Below are 17200 nucleotides of genomic sequence, written 5' to 3'. Positions count from 1 at the left end.
CCAGAGATTTTGCTGAGTCCACGATGGTCGGTGGGCAATCTAAGGCTGTGATAGCCTTGATCCATATCTGTATCTCGGGGTTGGTTTTTGAAGGGGAAATTAGGAGAAATTCTGTTTTCTTAGTGTTGAGTTTAAGTTGATTGGAGGTGAGCCAATGGACGGTTGATTTCAGGGCCTCATTCAGGGAAAGAATATCCTCCAGAGAAGAGGCTTTGATGTAGAGCAAAAGAACAGTTTACCTGACCAGGGATATTCTGAGGTATTTGTGAATAAAGGGGTCACTTCTCGTAGGCTGCTAGGGTCTCCGTAGTTTCCAGTTACAAACAGGAAGCAGTCAGAGTCTGTACAGTATGCAAGGGCGGCTCCTTTGCTATGGATGAGCAGCATCACCCCACTGCTAAAATGCAGCAGACAGAAGAAAAATAAAATGACAATAGATTTTTTGGTCATTTTTATTTTTGACTTCCAGTCCGCGAGTCTAGGACGGGCGGGCCATGTCGTGGCGTCACAAGCAGGGGGAGGAAGAGTGGTAGGCATTGAAAGTGCTCATGTCGGATTGGCCGGCCATCTTGGGATGAACAAACCAACATATACGCACTTGGATATCTCCAGGCTGTTCCTTGGAGATATCTGCAGTGCTCAGGGCACAGGCTCCCAGTCCCTGCAAGAGCGTGAAACCGGCCCGCTCCGCTCCGCCCAATACAAGTGCTGCTCTCATGCTGGGAGTAATCGCATGAGAGCAGCATTGGCCAGCATGAGAGCAGCATTGGGATTGCATGGGGAGTCTGTGCTCATGGGGATTGCATTGCCGGGAGCAGAAGATCATGGCGGCCAGCAGCGAAAGGAAAGTGTATTTTTTTTTTCCATGCTGCACCCCTAGGTCGGATTGGCAGCAGCTGCTGCTGACAGTGCTACTTATTGGAATGCTGGCAAACTTATATAAGAATATATGCATTATAATGCTTGCTGGATTGTTTACATATATTTGTGAAACCACATTAAACTAACAATGAAAGAATAAGTTACACGGTTCAAGAGAATCCGTTGGGTAGCAAACACCATCAACTTGAGAATGGCGAGACAGTTTCTCACCTGTGACCTGAGGAAATGGAAACCTTTTAATTAGTTTCAGAGAGGCCAATTAGAGCTCGCCCTCCTTTCTAGCTTTGTGGCCTACATATCTTTTCGCTCATCCGAGAACGGCCAAGAACACTTCATGCTTTGACCTGAGGACACAGGGCGCCTTCCATTCATCTAACAAAGATGTCTCTGCTTCGTGAAAGGTTACTGAGAATTCCCTCTCGGTTTGTTCATTTAACTAAACGATTAAGCCTGGTTCCCTGCCACGTCTTTCAATTCATTTCCATTGAGTATTGCTGAAAAAAGCTGTGTGAGTTAAAGGCGATGGTGCTAAAAATGTTGCAACAGGTTTGATACAGTTGGGCACCCTTCAGATTCCTCAACAAGCCCTAACACCTGGCAGTGTTTCATTCTACCTGCTGTTTGGATAGTTTTGATTGGTGGAAGAAGTGACACAAGGCTCCCAAAATGTCATTTTTATTGATTCTTACATATATAGACAAAAACATTTGGAATCTCTATCTATATATTTTTTTTCAACAAATACAAAAATATGACCTTCTAAGTGTTGGTCCATGCGATCTCTCATATGCAGCAGCCCACCAACTTTTAGATTGACAGCATAGGGATTTAATAAAAGGAATACATTTCAAAAGCCAGCATAAACAGCTGCAGAAGTGCAGATTTGCTCGTACTGCAATGCTGCTTTCAGCTGGAGGTTTTATTGTATCTGGCTCTTTGGCAGAAACCCTAGAGACATCCAAGTGTGCGTGTACATTTAGTAGACAATTTACTGCGTTTATTTATGTATTTAATATGTATGTTGTCACTTTAGCTATTAGTTAGTGTAAAAATAGAGTAGTTGCAACTTTTTTTCCACCAACGAAAATAAATAGAAAATGATAAAACATCAATAAAATGATAAAGAAAGGTGGAAGTGTTAAAAACATACAGTGTAATCAGTAGTAATACACATAAGAGGGCCATGCGATCTGAAGGACAGATCACAGTAGATCGAATTGGAGGGGTACTATTGCAGGCCACACTGCATTTAATCTTAAGAGCTTAACTCAGCAACGCCATGTGCACAAACTGACCAGTGGGCGGGACCAAAAGCAGGGGAAGCATTCCAAGGCAGACCCAAACCCACTGCACCTATCGACTGAAGGCAAACTGAGGACATGCTTTTGATGGTCTAAGAGTTTTAAAATCATTCTCTATTAACTGCACTTTTTGAATTTGTGCTGACTGAGTTCTCCCTTGTTTCCATTCAGTCCTATTGCTACAGGTATCGCTGCGCAGCACGAAGTCAGAATACCCCCGACAGCTCGGCATCTAACCTGGGCTTCCGCTGTGCGGCCGATGTCGTCTCGGAAGACTGAGAGCTCCTGGTGGCGCTGAGGAATCTTCTCCAGTGGGAGAGAAAACGCGATTTACTCCTCGTTGAGAAAACCCCAGAATTGCACTTTTGAGCAGTGTTAAATTCCAAGCAATAAGTACAATTAACTTTTAAGAATTATGATGGGAGAAAATGCATTACTTCAAACAACCAATGACCATGTAGGCTTGGGGTCCATTCAATTTCAGATTTTTCATTTACTTTAATAATTGCAAATGGTTCAGCATTGTGTGTGTATGTAATTGTATTCATCTTCTAATGCAGGCACCATCTGACTTTGTATGTGGGCAAAGACGTCCTTTGGAATAACTCCATTGTCTGGGACAATATCTTCTGATTCAAATGTCACTGTTAATTACATTTCGCTCAGACTCCAGTCCACCCCTCCCCCGCCATGTCTAAGATGACAGGGAGTGAATGTACAGGTGTCGCTCTTTCATTTTGACTGGCAGTGCTGTCTTGAGATTTTAAACCAGTCTCAATTCCACATGTCCGCAAGGCTGAAGTTTCTCCTTTGGTCTTTGTACTCAATAAGAACCCGCTTACTCAAATCCTTGGAGAATGGTCCAATCTAGGTTTGTTTTTAATAGGCACCCTTATAACAGTGGTCAAAGTGCAAAAGCAATGGAGACAAAGGTGCCTTTAAATAATAACACTACAATGACAAAGCTAACCTTATTGCTGATATCTGCGGCAGGTGATGGGCACTAACCTAGTCTGTTATTTAATAGAATACCCTTCCTCTGTCCCTTTCATGTATCCCAAAAGTATCCTATTTGATGCTCTCGCCATGCTTCTGCTCGGTTAAGACCTTTAAGTGCCCTCCTACTTTTTTTTGTAAACTAAAGAGCAAGAGATGTCCAGTCCTTTTGTACAGCTTGTCTGTTGCATGTATTCAGCCATCAAGTTTTCAGTGGCATAGATTGAATCTACTCTGGATGGTCAGCTGGGGTCCTTTTTATTCAAAGATGTATTAATCCTGCACAGCTGTAGATAAAAGGCGGATCACTTGTAGTGAAGGTTTTTGAGAATCAAACTCTGCGGTGGCGCACAAGTTGAACTCTGTTGCACTCATTTTGAATAACGTGTAGTATAGCCTAATCTTCTGCAGGATGCATATTTGCTGAGAAAGATATGTTAAACCTAAACTGCACTGCCATTCACTAGTGCACCAAGGGATGGTGAAAATTCCACTTTTATGAACGAACATGTCCTGCTGCTACTGTATAAATTTAGCTGCCTCTGGGACCGAGATCTTTATGCAGAAATGTGCTTATTTTCTGGACCTCCAGAGAAATCCATTTAATAGCCCCATGTCATCAAATTAATGTTAATAGAAGGGAGCTGGGGTGTTGTTTAGACTATAATGGAATAGTGAAGTTGATGAATTGTGGCCTGTTTACAGTTCTTATTTGAGGATTGTTTGTATAGTTGTTTGCATAATCATGTTTTAGGTTTCTACTAGGGACCAAAAGGTTCTGTGCCTCAATCTGAGAAAATATTATATTTTGTAAATGCTGCTTTTTTCGTAATTAAATAAATCATGTATATGACATCGGTTCATTGTAGATACTGAATTTGTTACATTGTTTTATAAAATCACTGTTCAATCTGCCAAGGTCTAGTCATTCACTTCTTTGCTAACAGGGGAGCGAGAATTTAGTGATTGTTTATCTCACACAATACTGTTAATATTAAATCTCTCTCATGTAAAATTGTCCCCCGTCGCGCTAGAGGACAATTGATGTTGATACATGTCTTAACAGCTGACTACTTGAGGGATACATTTGACATTTCCCAGAGGCTCTTGACTTTTCACCATGGGACAGTCAGTGGTGCAAGCAATCCCAGTAGCGGCTGCTACCGGACGGGAGTGGTGAGGTGGAGAGGATGAATACGGAAAAAACCCACTTACCGTGGAACGGTCCGGCCACCGCCTCTCCTCCGACCTCTTCCTTGTTGCTGTCTCCAGTCCTGGCTGGCAACAGGAAGCACCCAGGCACACAGGCTCCCCTGAGCCAATCACTACTCTGCAATGCGCCGTGGTTGGGTACTCAGACGGGAACAGGGAGCCTGTGAGAGTTCCTCACAAGGCTGTGCATTACAGCCTGGTGGGAAATATACAAAGTGTGCATGAACTGTTTGGCTGGCCCAAGATGGCCGACCAAACAGTCATGAGCATTTAGGGGGTGCCAACCACTCCTCCCCTGCTGAGGCCAACCTCCCCCCCCTCCATTGAACAAGGGCATTGACTGCATGCAATAGGAAAAAAATAAAATGATAACCATACGAAGAGAGCATGTCCTTGTGCCCCACTTTCTGTCCCTCTTTTATTATTTAAACATGCAGTTCCTCCTCACCCCCATGCTGGCATATCCGCTTGTTATCTTGTATGTTTTTCCTGCTTGTGTGTGTCTAAGGTGGTAAGGATTAGAAGGGCGAAGTGTCCAATGATTGGTATACTGACTCATTTCCTCTGCTTCCTAAGCCCTACACCTCTGTTTTACTGACTAGTTAAAAAACTACACTCACATACGTTCTAAAATGAAATATTACAAAATAAGGCATTTTAAATTCTCGTCCAAAACCCATACAAAGTTTTTTTAGACGTGTAGGAGTGGGAGATTCACAGCGGAGGAGCGTAGCCCCGCCTTCTGCGAGCGCAGTTGGTACACACAGAATAATAAAATGATCATTACCATTTTATTATTTTGTGTACTGCACAAGCGTGATGGTGAGGGCGGGGCAGATTCCTGTGTATTTCAGGATGACTGCTTCATGCGAACTTCAGAGCCTGGAATTGGAGTGCTGTAAAACAGCTGAGGTATTGTAGGCACAGGACCCCAGCCTCAAAATGAGCGCTAGATTAGCCTGCTCCAAATAATCCTGGAGCTGCTGTCATTCTGAAAACAGCATGAGAGGAGTTCCAGGATTGGTTGTATTCACATGCAGGAAATAAAACACCTTTCTTTTTTGTCATGGTCGTCTGGAGAGGAGAAAGGCAACAAATCTCGGAGATTTACGGCGTGCCGCATCGCACTGATTTTTAAAGTTTCTAGCCACCCCTGGAAGTCCATCCCCTTTTTTATTTTCCAAAGGTTTCCCCACATAATGCTACCTTCTCCCACTCGTTTCTTGCCCTCGTCCAAGATGCCCTCCAACATTTTGTCTAATGTGCTTTGTCTCTTGGTCTCTGCTGATTATCCTTGCAGTGTTCTAAACCCTTACCATCCTGGACCTTAATTCAGTTCAGCATATAAGGCATCCATTTCCCATGTTGTTTCCTAAAAGGATTGCTTTTAGATGTAGCAAACAAAATGTGCTTTCTCCTGGATTAATCCAGTCACAAAACACATTAAATCTCATGTGTTTTATGATTGCATGACATACAGACAGGAGAATGAAACACTGTCATTACTAAAGTTCATATTTGAAGACAGCAAAAGGGAAATATTTCAGTTAAAGTATTTGGTCAGAGAAGGAATAGATTGCATAGCAGTGTTCAGATTTGTTATCACCCTTCTAGCGAGCGAGAGTAGCCAGCTCATCCATCATCCACATTTTATTCGATTTTACAAATAAAACCATAAAAGTTCCAGCTCATCCATTCATTCACTCCATTTTAAACTGGAGAATAAAAAGAGTGACATGCCTATGAGCAAAGCAATTAAAAGGCAGAACGTGTTATTCCCCCATCAATCTAGAGCCCGTGATATCGAAAAGGTGTTAGACAGATGGCATGGCTTTTTTCATAATAGGCATGTGCAATACAGCCACTTTATATGATGTGCCGATAACTGACCTGCTGTTTATAGATTACATTTGTTATTTATTTTTGTGTTTTATTAGTAAAGATAATCTACATTTTGCTAGTCCCTTCGTACCAAAATTTAATCTGCACAATATGAATCCTGGAGAACTAAGTGTTTTTGTTATGCCGGTTGTCAGTCGTACAGAAAACTTTCAATATATGAATAAAAGTCACAGTCAAACAATTGACCGCAAGGTTTTATTAAAAGGTAAGTCTCTAACCGATCATTTAATTGCCATTTTATTTCTTTGGACGATTTGCAAAGTTTGGGAAGCCCTGAAATTCTAAAACTTCTTTTTTGGTCTGTTTCATGCTTTCTGTATGGATTTAACTATTACGTATTGAATACCCAAGATATCAGTAGGTTTTCATAAGCTCAGAGCTGCAGTCTAATCTCTGGACTGTTTCTTCAGTGGAATTAGGCAGTGTTTTTCCAATATATATATATATATATATATATATATATATATATATATATATATATATATATATATATATATATATATATATATTTTTTTTTAAACTGCTGAACTGGCTGCTCTATGAGGCAAGAATACAACAAAAGGTTGCCTGCATGACCCATAAAGCACTACATAACAACACACCCAGTTACCTAGCTCTGAAGCTAGAACAATCCGGAGGATGCAGACAACTACGAAGCGCGAGTTCTTTACTTCTGAAACCACAATCCTTTCATAAAAAGAGAATTGGCTGCAGAGCTTTTTCAGGCATCGCTCCAAAGATTTTGAACTCCTTACCTCCAGTGGTTCAGGGAATCTCTTCCTTTACCACCTTCAAAAAAAGAGGTACAAATACTCCTAATGAACAAATTCACGTCCTAAGACTTGATCCTATCCTGGCATCGAGTCACCTATACGATCCTCATATCACTGGCTACCTCGTGTGGATTGAAAGAGAATATTATATGTTTGTTTATTTCCACAATACTGACCTAAGGATCAATAACTATATATAATGTAATGTTCTGTTGCCCTCTGGGATCATCATGTGTCGTCCACTGGTCACCTATGTTATATTTTACCTATGTTATCTTATACTTTTTACCTCTTTTGTAAGTAATGACTGATATCAAATGCGTGTATACTACCTCATTTCTTATGTCTTTATAACTATATACTGTAAAGCGCTCTGATACCATCGTAGGTCACATTCGCGCTATATAATTAGGACAATGGAATATAAAATTCTCTAAGCACTCTACAATAGCATTGTTAGAGGGGCACACCCCTATAGATTCTTAGTCCATTTAAAATGTTTTAGCCTTATTCTGGTATAGATAAACTTCACCTGGGCTGGTAACAAGATGTCTGAGTTTAATTTCCTCATCATAGGGTTTTTTTTTTTACTCTGAATAGGTGCTGCCATAGGTAAGTTACTTGCTGCTTCAGTTTTCTCATCCACTTGGCCCCAAAGGCTTTCTTAACAGGTCTAGTATCTAATTGATATAAATTATTGCTAATAGATCTCAAGCCTCTTGAGCATCAGTTTAATGCGTTCTTGCTAAGCAAGCGAGTCCTTTCTGGTTCTACCCAACAGGTGGGATGACTTGGGTTGGTAAACAATTCTTTAATGGAGCAAAACTCTGAGCCAATACAATTTGGCAAGCTGTGCAAACTCAGATACATGTTTATGATATATCTTAATCACAGGTGTAGTAAACTTGATGGATGTTTAAAAGCCACCTGAAAACCTACTTCAGTTGGAGCCGATGCTAGCGGTATTACATTGTCCTCATAGCCTTGTAAAACAACATCAAATTCCTCTCTGATGCCTTTATTTGCTGTTTTTTTCTGTTTATTATGAGAACATATCTTGTTGGCAGTGCTTAAGTCACACACACGCACACATATATATATATATATATATATGCAAATTAGGAAGCAGAGGACTCTGGATAGTTCCCAAATTTAGGTGGAGAGCAGCTCCTACATAGAGCACCCTGCAACACTCTGACTCTGCTCACCTAAAATGTCTGGTTTCTAGCAAACGTTTTAAGCATTTAATTAGCACAGTGCCATCCATACTGAGCTAGAAAGGAAAAAAGCATTTTGCCATTTATACCACAAAGTCTTTAAGCATAGGATTAGCAAAGTGCCATCAATGCCGAGCTGTAAAATGACAAAAGCCTTTTACCACTCCAAGCACAGTATTACAGCTTTGGATCTGTAAAATACCATCCAAGCCAACCTGGAATGCATAAAGCAACCACTGACAGTGCTTCGCTCTCATTGATCTCTTTAGATAGGTATAGCTTTGTCCAGACACAAGGGAGCACCCAGCATAAGTCGAAACAATACCCTTTCAAGCTTAGAGTGCTGAATAAATTATGCAAAATAGGAAGCATATAACTCTGGGTAGTTCCCAAATTTAGATGGGGAGCAGCTCCTATATAGAGCACCCTGCAGCACCAGCGGCAGGTCTCGCAGACAGCAAAGCTGCAACAGATAACTAATCCCCTTGTCATTCATTGGTTACGCCCTCAGGTGGTTCTCTAAAGCAAGTTCTCAATTCTGTTGTATCCTGGGATTCGTAGTACTGCACAGTATAAATGTTACCCTCCGGTGTGCTGGTCATGCCAAACAGTAAAAACTCCTGATTTAAACAAATTTCTCTGCTTTCTGAACATTCCGCTTTGTGGCTGTAACAATTCCAAGCCACGCAGACCCACTTTAATTTACTGGTGTGATGCTGTCTTCATGGCGGGACTGCCGTCACATTTCTACTGTATTTTGTTCACAAACTGAAGACTCACCCCCAGTTCAGACTTGCTTTATTATTAAGTCCACGAGTCTGGTATATGTCATTTCAATAAGTTCCTGCCTCTTGAGTTTCGGACAATCGCTGTCCTTGTTCACTGGCAGCTTGTCTGGCAGGCACCACAGCTATTTCAGATAACTAATCCCTTTGCCATTCATTGTTTACGCCCTGTGGTGGGTCTCTCAAGTGAGTTCTCATCCTGGGATTAGTAGTACTGCACAGTATCATTTTTACTCTCCAGTGGGCTGGTCATGCCAAACATGAGTGCGTCTTGGTCTTAGGACAAAGTTGGGTACATATTGACGACAGTCCTGCCGTAAGAGTGCACCACCGCAATGAACATGAATGCAAGTCCGTGGCTTGGAATCCTCTGAGCTAGTTTTGGATCGCCAGGTGGAATGAAAAATAAGCTGTGCATCTTACTTTGGCGGCACACGGGTGGGCATGAAAATAATATGAAGTAACCTGGTGGAATCGCAACACCCACTAAAGGGTACCAATGGATATAGCAATACTACTAATCCCAAAATGCATTTGGTCACTTGTGATAGCCCACCAGAGGGCAATAAAGGCAATTGATATAATAATTAGTAGTGTGCAGAATGTTGGGATTCCGCAGTTCCAGCCTGTGATTAACCCCTTCGATGCTGGTGACAAAGCCAGCTCGTCATGGGTGTTACCTGCGCTGCGCGCATGACGAGCTGGCTTTGTCACGTAACGCGGGTTTTTTAAATTTTGAGCGTGTGTCGGGAAAACCCGCTAGCGTGCATGTGGTGAAGGACTTAGTAGGTCTGAAATGGATAAGGAAGCGGAGCTGAAGTGATTGCCGGTTTGTACAAACTGAACTAAAGTAACCTGGTGATGAGTGAGTCTTGGTCTTAGGACACAGTTGGGTACATATATGTAGGGTGTCAAGATTTTCTTCGTACACCATTGCCAGGGTTACCGAATACCATGGTTACCAGGTCTTGATCCCACCTCCTGCTTCTTTGTTTTACCACCCTACAATTACAGCTCCCATTTATTTATAGCACACTTGTGGGTTCTTTTTCATCCTTGCTGTCTGTCTTTGTCACTTTTTTCCTATCTTTCTTTCCCTCTTGTTTTCCTTTGCCTGCCTTATAGAACATGCTCTGGGTCAAAATCTGATGGTTAAAACTAACACCTGCCACCCGTTTAACTACTGGACAAAATTAAGCACTGCCTGATGTCTTCAAAACATGAATATATATATCTTATTTGGAGATCTGCTCAGTACACAGCCATACCCAGGTCTGGAAACCCTGAAGCCAAAACGTGTGTGTTCCATGGTCAAAACGTTGCCAGAGGCCGTTTCTGCCTGTGAATGTTTTCTTGGGGGTGCATTCCCCATAAGGCTATGCATGATGTGCCACTGTTCACAGCTACGGTGGTGGTGTGGCTGCAAAACAAAGAACAAGCCCTAAAAGTCACAGTTATTAGAGTTTACATTCCTCAACATACCATGTTTTACCCACGTTTTTAGATTAGAAACGTTTCCTCCTTTCTTTCCAGCCGTGTAACACACATCACTTGCGTGTTATCAGTATAACACAGCAGCTCTGTAGTGAAGCAGAGAAGGAAAGAAGGCGCTTTACTGACCGGGAAAGTAGAACCGTGACGGGAGAGGCTGCTTTGTGGCAGTCATCCTGGCCTAAGTGCTCTGAAATATCCTGAGGAAGGCCCAGGCCGGCGTGTTTGCGATTAGATTGTGCAGCTCTCTATTCTGCACAGCTTTCCACCACAGATAAATCCTTACGACGGAAGAAACGTTGGCGCCTTAATCCCAAACTTGGTCTGCCAAGCTTCCAGATCAGTGGAAGGGTGAAGAGACCAAGGAATTTAGTGCGAGACATACAAAAGCTGGCCTTGTGTGCCGCAGGCGAGTGTATCGGATTACAATGAGAAGACATGATGTACACAAAGGGTTGAAATAAGGGGTTCTCGGCGTCCTAACAAATTTGGAAACGTTTTGAAAATAAATTATGGTGTTTAAATAAATTCTGGGCAAAGCGTTTTGATGAGTTCTTAATAGCGGATTCCTACAGCCTTTGCTGAAGATAAGTTGAGGTTAGTATTTTACCACCAAATAGGTAAGCCGCATGTGCGGCTCTTAGCATGCATCAACACATGATCTGGTACAGTTTCTACACACATCAGAACAAGTTCGCATCGGTCACTGAATTGATACACTCAGCATTGCAATTCTGATTCTTCTTTGATACTGAATGTGGCCAGGATGAACATTTGCCTGTTAGGGATTTATGAAAGTGTTGTGTATAGAGGACTATAACCAAGGTCTGCTCCCTGTGATCACTGAGCAGTCTTGGTTTCCGCGTGGACACTACTTACTGAAGAAACTTGTACAGAAGTCCTAGAACTGGGCAACCCAGATTACTGAGAATTAAATCACCTTGGGCCACTGGATGTGAAAGAAAACGTCAAACCTCTTAGATGCCTGTCCAAAACCTCAGATCTATAAAGTGGGATGGATCCCGCAGATAGCTCTCACCTCCATGCAACACATCTCTGAAAAACAGTGAGCACCTTTAAAAAAGAATGTTTTATTAACTGAAGAAGAAGAAGAATGGTCTTTTAGACAATTTAAGCATAAAATATTGAAACATTTAATCCATGAAAGCATTGACATGTAAGAAAGCAACTGCCCGCATACGAGGCATGTATCCTCAAATCCTGCAGATAAATAATGATAAAATAAGCTGATGCAGTTGTATTTTGAAGACTAAAAGTGATCATTAAGGGGAACACTAAGTCTAACGCGGTTCTTTTCTGTGCATCTGTACTGGTGTGCGCTCGCTCGCCTAATTGTATACCTGCTAACCAGAAGACTAGGTCCTCCGTCCCAACCATATTTTACCATACTGTCTTGATAGCCCACAGTCAGACCATAATTCAGAACTCACAACATGCCTTCTGACCTGTATAAAATTACTAGTCTGCTGTTAGGGGCAGGCAGCCTGGGTTTAGATTTTAAGGAGTGGTTGACCATTCCTCGGAAACAAACATTGCTATTGGTAGTTTCTTAGCCACGCAACCAATGACTTTGGAATGTCCCAGTTTGATTCCTACAGATCACTGTTCCAGCAGTGAGGTGAATCTACCTAATGAATAGATGCTCCAAATTCAGATTTTGTTCTTTCTTGACCAACATGTTTATGAACTTTTAAGTATGAATGAAGTGGAAGGGTCTTAATGTTGGGCTTTTTGTCCATAACTTGATGGAGGCACAAGAACGGTTAACATTATATGTTTCAGATTTCCAATTGCAAACCTTGGATCTTAACCCTTCGCATAAACCTCATATTCAGATTGGTAGTCAGGCCACGCCTGGGTCAGATTCTTCCTCACTTGTCCTGTGGTACAGATCAGCTTCGTATGGTAGGGAACCGCTACAGGATTTGGTCCCACAGTGACAGGGTTTTTGGGGGACTCTGTCTTTTACAGACTCCTCTTGCAGCTTTACTGAACCAGAGAAATTCTGGAACCTTCCAGAATAATCATAACAAAGCTCTTCCCCAGCTTGGATGTCCTGCGCTGCGAAAAGGGCTAGTCTTGGCACCATGGAGTCAATACGGACTGGCACCATGACCAGGTTGGGATGGCAAGAGTGGTTGAGGAATCGCCCAATGTTTCCTATGTTTGCTGGGTCGATGAACGTCTCCATAACTTGTCCGCTGTGCAGGTGCTCCCTCACTGCAATGAGGTAGTTGGGGTCCGAGGGCTGCTGATGTTTTACCCTCCTTCGAGCCTCATGGAGGCCCAGAACCTCCCCAGCATACTCGCATACAAACTGTCCTTTTGCTATAGGCTCCAAGGAGCGGACCCCCAAACCCTTGCGCTCAGTCTGGAACAGCAGGAGGTATGTCTGCAGACCCCGTTGGACAACACGATTAGGGCAGAACTCGCCACAACTGCACATTACATTGCATTCGAATATAGGCATAGAGGTGGTTCCCGCTGATTCATCCATTTTCAGGCAGCGGTGTTCATAATTGTTACTATGGCGAAGGCATTGGCAGGTAATCGCTGAACAGGGCATGGTCTGGCAGCTGCATCCAGTAAACATAACTTCCGCGGGGTCGAGGTCAGCACCGGGTCCCACCACATTCTCAGGTGTGTACTGTAAAGGAAACACATATAGAAATGGATAACTACTGTTGTATAAGATTATCAAACTAGTTTTATAAAAAAAAATATAGTAAAAGGCTGCATCGTTATATTTGTATCTATTTTAATTACTTTCGAGGTGTAAATGCACATTAATTTATTTTTCATCCTCTGGAAAATTATTTTCTAAGCACAGAAGAATTTTCTTTTTTTTTCCTCTTAAAATATGGGGATGTTTGGGCGATATAAACCCTCAGTTTACACACTTAGATTTGCCTTTCTTAACACACACTCTGGGTGTTAGGTGTGGGTGGCACATGACTGGGAAGGTCTGTGAGTGCTCCCTATTTTCTCAAGGGCTACCACCCGACCACACCTTCTACCCCTTAACTTAACCCTAAATAAGTTCCAAATGAAGTGGATTTCTGACTTGCAGCTGCAAATCCCTTTTTTTATCTTGTAATCTGCACTTAAGTACACAAAAAGCGTTGTGATCATGGTGCATAGTGAAACAATGAGAAAAAATAAACTTATTGTGCAAAAGAATCTTGAGTAAGTTGGGGCAGAGAGGCAATCGGAAAGGAACAAGTTCCAATTCAGCAAAGGGTCGGCGATGATTCACAGGAATAAAGAAGCCACAAACCAAATTTACCAGCACAGCACTTAAAAAATGTTCAACGCGAATAAACGGAGTAAAACTAAAAGTGAAAAGGCTCTAGGAGGTGGACTGTTACACTTGCAACCCAAAAAGGTTTCAGAATTCATAATAACTGGAGAACTTTTTGTTGATGCAGCGTAGATTCTTTATTTGCAGGACCACTGAAATTATACAATGCTGCACCGTTTTCCCCATGTGCCACGTAATCTGTAATTTGCTGCATAATCTGCAGATTTTTACTAGTCATCTGTTAGTTGCTTCTTGTTGTGGTTGGGTGTTAAATTAGTACTAATACGGTGAAATCTCTTCACAGACAGTCTTATCATGGGTAAAAAAAAAGAAATAAGCAAGTAATACTATTACAAAATGTGCAGAGTTACACTGCATAATCTAGTCAAACCTGGTGCTTAAAATGGCCCTCTTCAAAGGTATATTCCAGCAGTCTTGCTTATTTGGCAGTGACTTGTAAAGGTCTCCTTTACTGTTCCATGATCCATCTCCGCATGCTGACCAGATCAGGTCTCACCTGTGAGAGCATGCATTAGCGCATGTGTTCTCATCTGCTTGACTCCTGTTCTATAATGGGCTTGGAACCTACCATTTGATTTGCAGCATTGGCACTCTTCTCTGCTGCCTTCTAATTTGGTGGTGCTTGCCCCGAGTTTCTTCCTTTTCTTTCGGTGGTGCGTGGATTAAGCACAGATTAATAAACTTTGGTGTCCCTCTGCTGGCCATCCACTGCTCACGCTCTGATTCAGGTGCTAATTTTTTTTTAAAAAATGCTATGAAGCAGTCAACATCTGATGCATCATAGCACTTCTTTTTATCTCCCCCACCCACCTTCATGTTCCCCACCTACGTCCTTCTGTTTCTTCTCCCCTCCCTTCAGTCCGTTTCTTCTACCCCTTCCCGTCCCTTCTCTCCCCTACCAGCCTCCCTCCTGTTTTGTTTGCTTCTCCCTATCCTACTGACTGACTGAATAAAAACAAAATGTTATGAAGCGTTTTTTTTAACCATCCTCATACCCACCTACATCCTGCCCCCATTACCCACACATCTCCCTTCCCTCCACCTCATTGACAAAGCCAATAGCTTGCCCATAGGCGTGCTTGTTTTTTTTAGGGTGAGACGTTTTAGCCACATGAGGGACAATGTGCAATGACTTGAGTGATAAAGCAATATCTAAGCAAACGGATGGTATTCTAAACGCATGAAAGATTTTGATTCATATAAACCTGTGCTGTACTTGATGTAAAGTTGTGCATTTTAGCTAAATGTTAAGCAATATTGGGGGGGGGGGGGGGGGGGGGGTGTGTGTGTGTGTCTGTCTCCCCGACAGAACATCAAATCTCTAAATGGGGGCTCCTAGGAACATATTCGGGCCACCTTGTATTTTTTAAACGAATTAAGTGCTGGAATTAAAACCAGCCAGCTTTGGTATTTGGGAACTCCGTTGGGATATTGTGTATTTACGTGTACACAAGGGTGAGGGAATACAGCTTGCATCAATTCAGGAAGAGCTAAAGTGAATTTTATTGAAAGCACACCCGGCATAGCTGACCTACAATTGTCATTAGTGGAGCCTTTTCTAAGAGCCTTCTTCAGGACGTTCTGGAGTGCAAAGCCTACCACCAGGGGGTTCTTGGCCTCAACATGACACGTCACCACACCCAGCAGTAAACTTTGTTTTTTAATTAGGCCTCTGAACTTTTTTTTTTTTTACACAAATTAAGTAGTGTCCCTAACCAGCAGAAATGTATATTGTCCTGGAGCAAGAGTGTGGTTGTAAGTGTATATGCCCTCACTGTGCTTGACTTCTAGTTGTTCTGCGAACGTTAAACCACATACAGTTCTGTTGGGAAGATGCCAATCCAGACAGAAGCAGGATGGGAACAGGGGAAAACACATATGCATTTCTTAAGAAGTAAACTAGAAATGTGCCACTCAGAAGGGGTTCATGAACACAGTGCAGTTCTTCTGAGCTGGGGTGGTCTTGCTCGAATGAACCGATAGATCGGTCTGCGTCTGTCCTGTGTACGGTGCAAAGACCACAAGCAAAGCAGCCTGCCCTTACACTCTTCTGAAAGCCTTGCTTTCGTCGTTACCCATTTCCTTGAAGCCTAGACATGGAGGGAGCTTTCTGGTGTATGTCTCTTGTGATAAGAACTTGTGTCGAAAATAGTCGAGCAACTTGCTTCCTGTGTCTACATCACTGAGCCGAATATTGTCGATGAAATGACAGTATAACACCGCCCCTCTTGCACACTGTGACGAGGGGCACACATGCCTCAGAGGATTATAAATAGGACTGAGTACCGGGGGGCCTGGACATGTCTGTATTTTGGGAAAACCATAACATTCCATCTTCCCAAATTAGGAAGCATTCATATGTCGTTCATTTCTTTCCAGCCTGGGAGCAATTATCTGATCAGATGTTTCATGAGATAAGTGTAGATTCTCGGGAGCTGGTAGTTTTCCTTTTTAAAGGTTCTTTTTTTTCTGGCTTTGAAAGAAAAATATAGAAGCCCTGCAAAATAATAATGAAGGAGAACTGCCCATTGGATAAAGTGTGGATGAGGGCAGAGGCAGAATTGAAGCCATCTCTTGACAAGTCGGACCCTACAAGGGGGATAGAAATGACTGGATAAAATGAACCGGAAAACACTAGCATGTGCATTTTCACTTGCTCACCCCGGGGCATGTGGACCTGCCCAGCATACTGGGCGCTGCTTATTTTAGGGCAAATGTTCAACACCTTGCGAACTAATTGCGACTTGCCTATGCTAGAGTAGGTGGCCCAGGAATGTACTCCAGGTGCCGCCAGTGGTGGACGGCACTATCGGGAGTGGTGAGGGACAAACATTTTTTACACTTACCTCTTCACGGCTCAGTCGTCGCTTCTCTTCCGGATGAGTGCCGGAAGCATAAAGCGCACAGGCTTCCCTATGACAATCACGACGCTGCTGTCAGCAGCATCAGGATTGGTCTGAGCGGCATGGTTCGGCACTCAGATAGAGACTGGGAGCCTGTGCATGCTATCCGCTTAGGCTGCGCAATACAGCCTGATGGAGAACATGCAAAGTGCGCATGACTGTTTGGCTGGCCCAAATCGTCATGCGCACTCAGAGTGCCCACCATTCCTCCTCCTGCTCTTGACTGCCCAGCCACAAACCACACTTATAATTGAGCCACTACAGAAAAATACAATTATAACATTGCATTATCATTTTATTTTTCCTATTTTGTACTGCTGAAAAGCAGTGGGGCGACGCTCCTCTGCCTTAGCGGAGGAGCCGCCGCTGGGCGCCACTTGTTTATATATGGGCAT

General features: G+C 42.8%; 2 protein-coding genes across 2 annotated transcripts in view; one reads left to right on the top strand and one right to left on the bottom strand.

Annotated features, from left to right (window-relative positions):
- The window catches only part of SUMF1 (sulfatase modifying factor 1), a 305071-nt gene extending 300974 nt beyond the window's left edge, over positions 1-4097 (top strand). Inside the window, exon 9 of the mRNA XM_086939208.1 lies at positions 2355-4097. Within this exon, the coding sequence (XP_086795334.1) occupies positions 2355-2462 (108 nt within the window). The 3' untranslated portion in view covers positions 2463-4097. The remainder of the gene's footprint in view (positions 1-2354) is intronic.
- A 7533-nt stretch (positions 4098-11630) lies between these two features.
- LOC147692953 (histone-lysine N-methyltransferase SETMAR) overlaps positions 11631-17200 on the bottom strand; it is a 54236-nt gene continuing 48666 nt past the window's right edge. Inside the window, exon 2 of the mRNA XM_086939207.1 lies at positions 11631-13227. Coding sequence (XP_086795333.1) covers positions 12424-13227 — 804 coding nt within the window. The 3' untranslated portion in view covers positions 11631-12423. The remainder of the gene's footprint in view (positions 13228-17200) is intronic.

Source organism: Lissotriton vulgaris, chromosome 9 (assembly GCF_964263255.1).
Source record: "Lissotriton vulgaris chromosome 9, aLisVul1.2, whole genome shotgun sequence".
NCBI classification, from domain to species: Eukaryota; Metazoa; Chordata; class Amphibia; order Caudata; family Salamandridae; genus Lissotriton; species Lissotriton vulgaris.
Note: the sequence above shows the minus strand (reverse complement) of the source record. Positions and strands in the feature narration are given on the sequence as shown.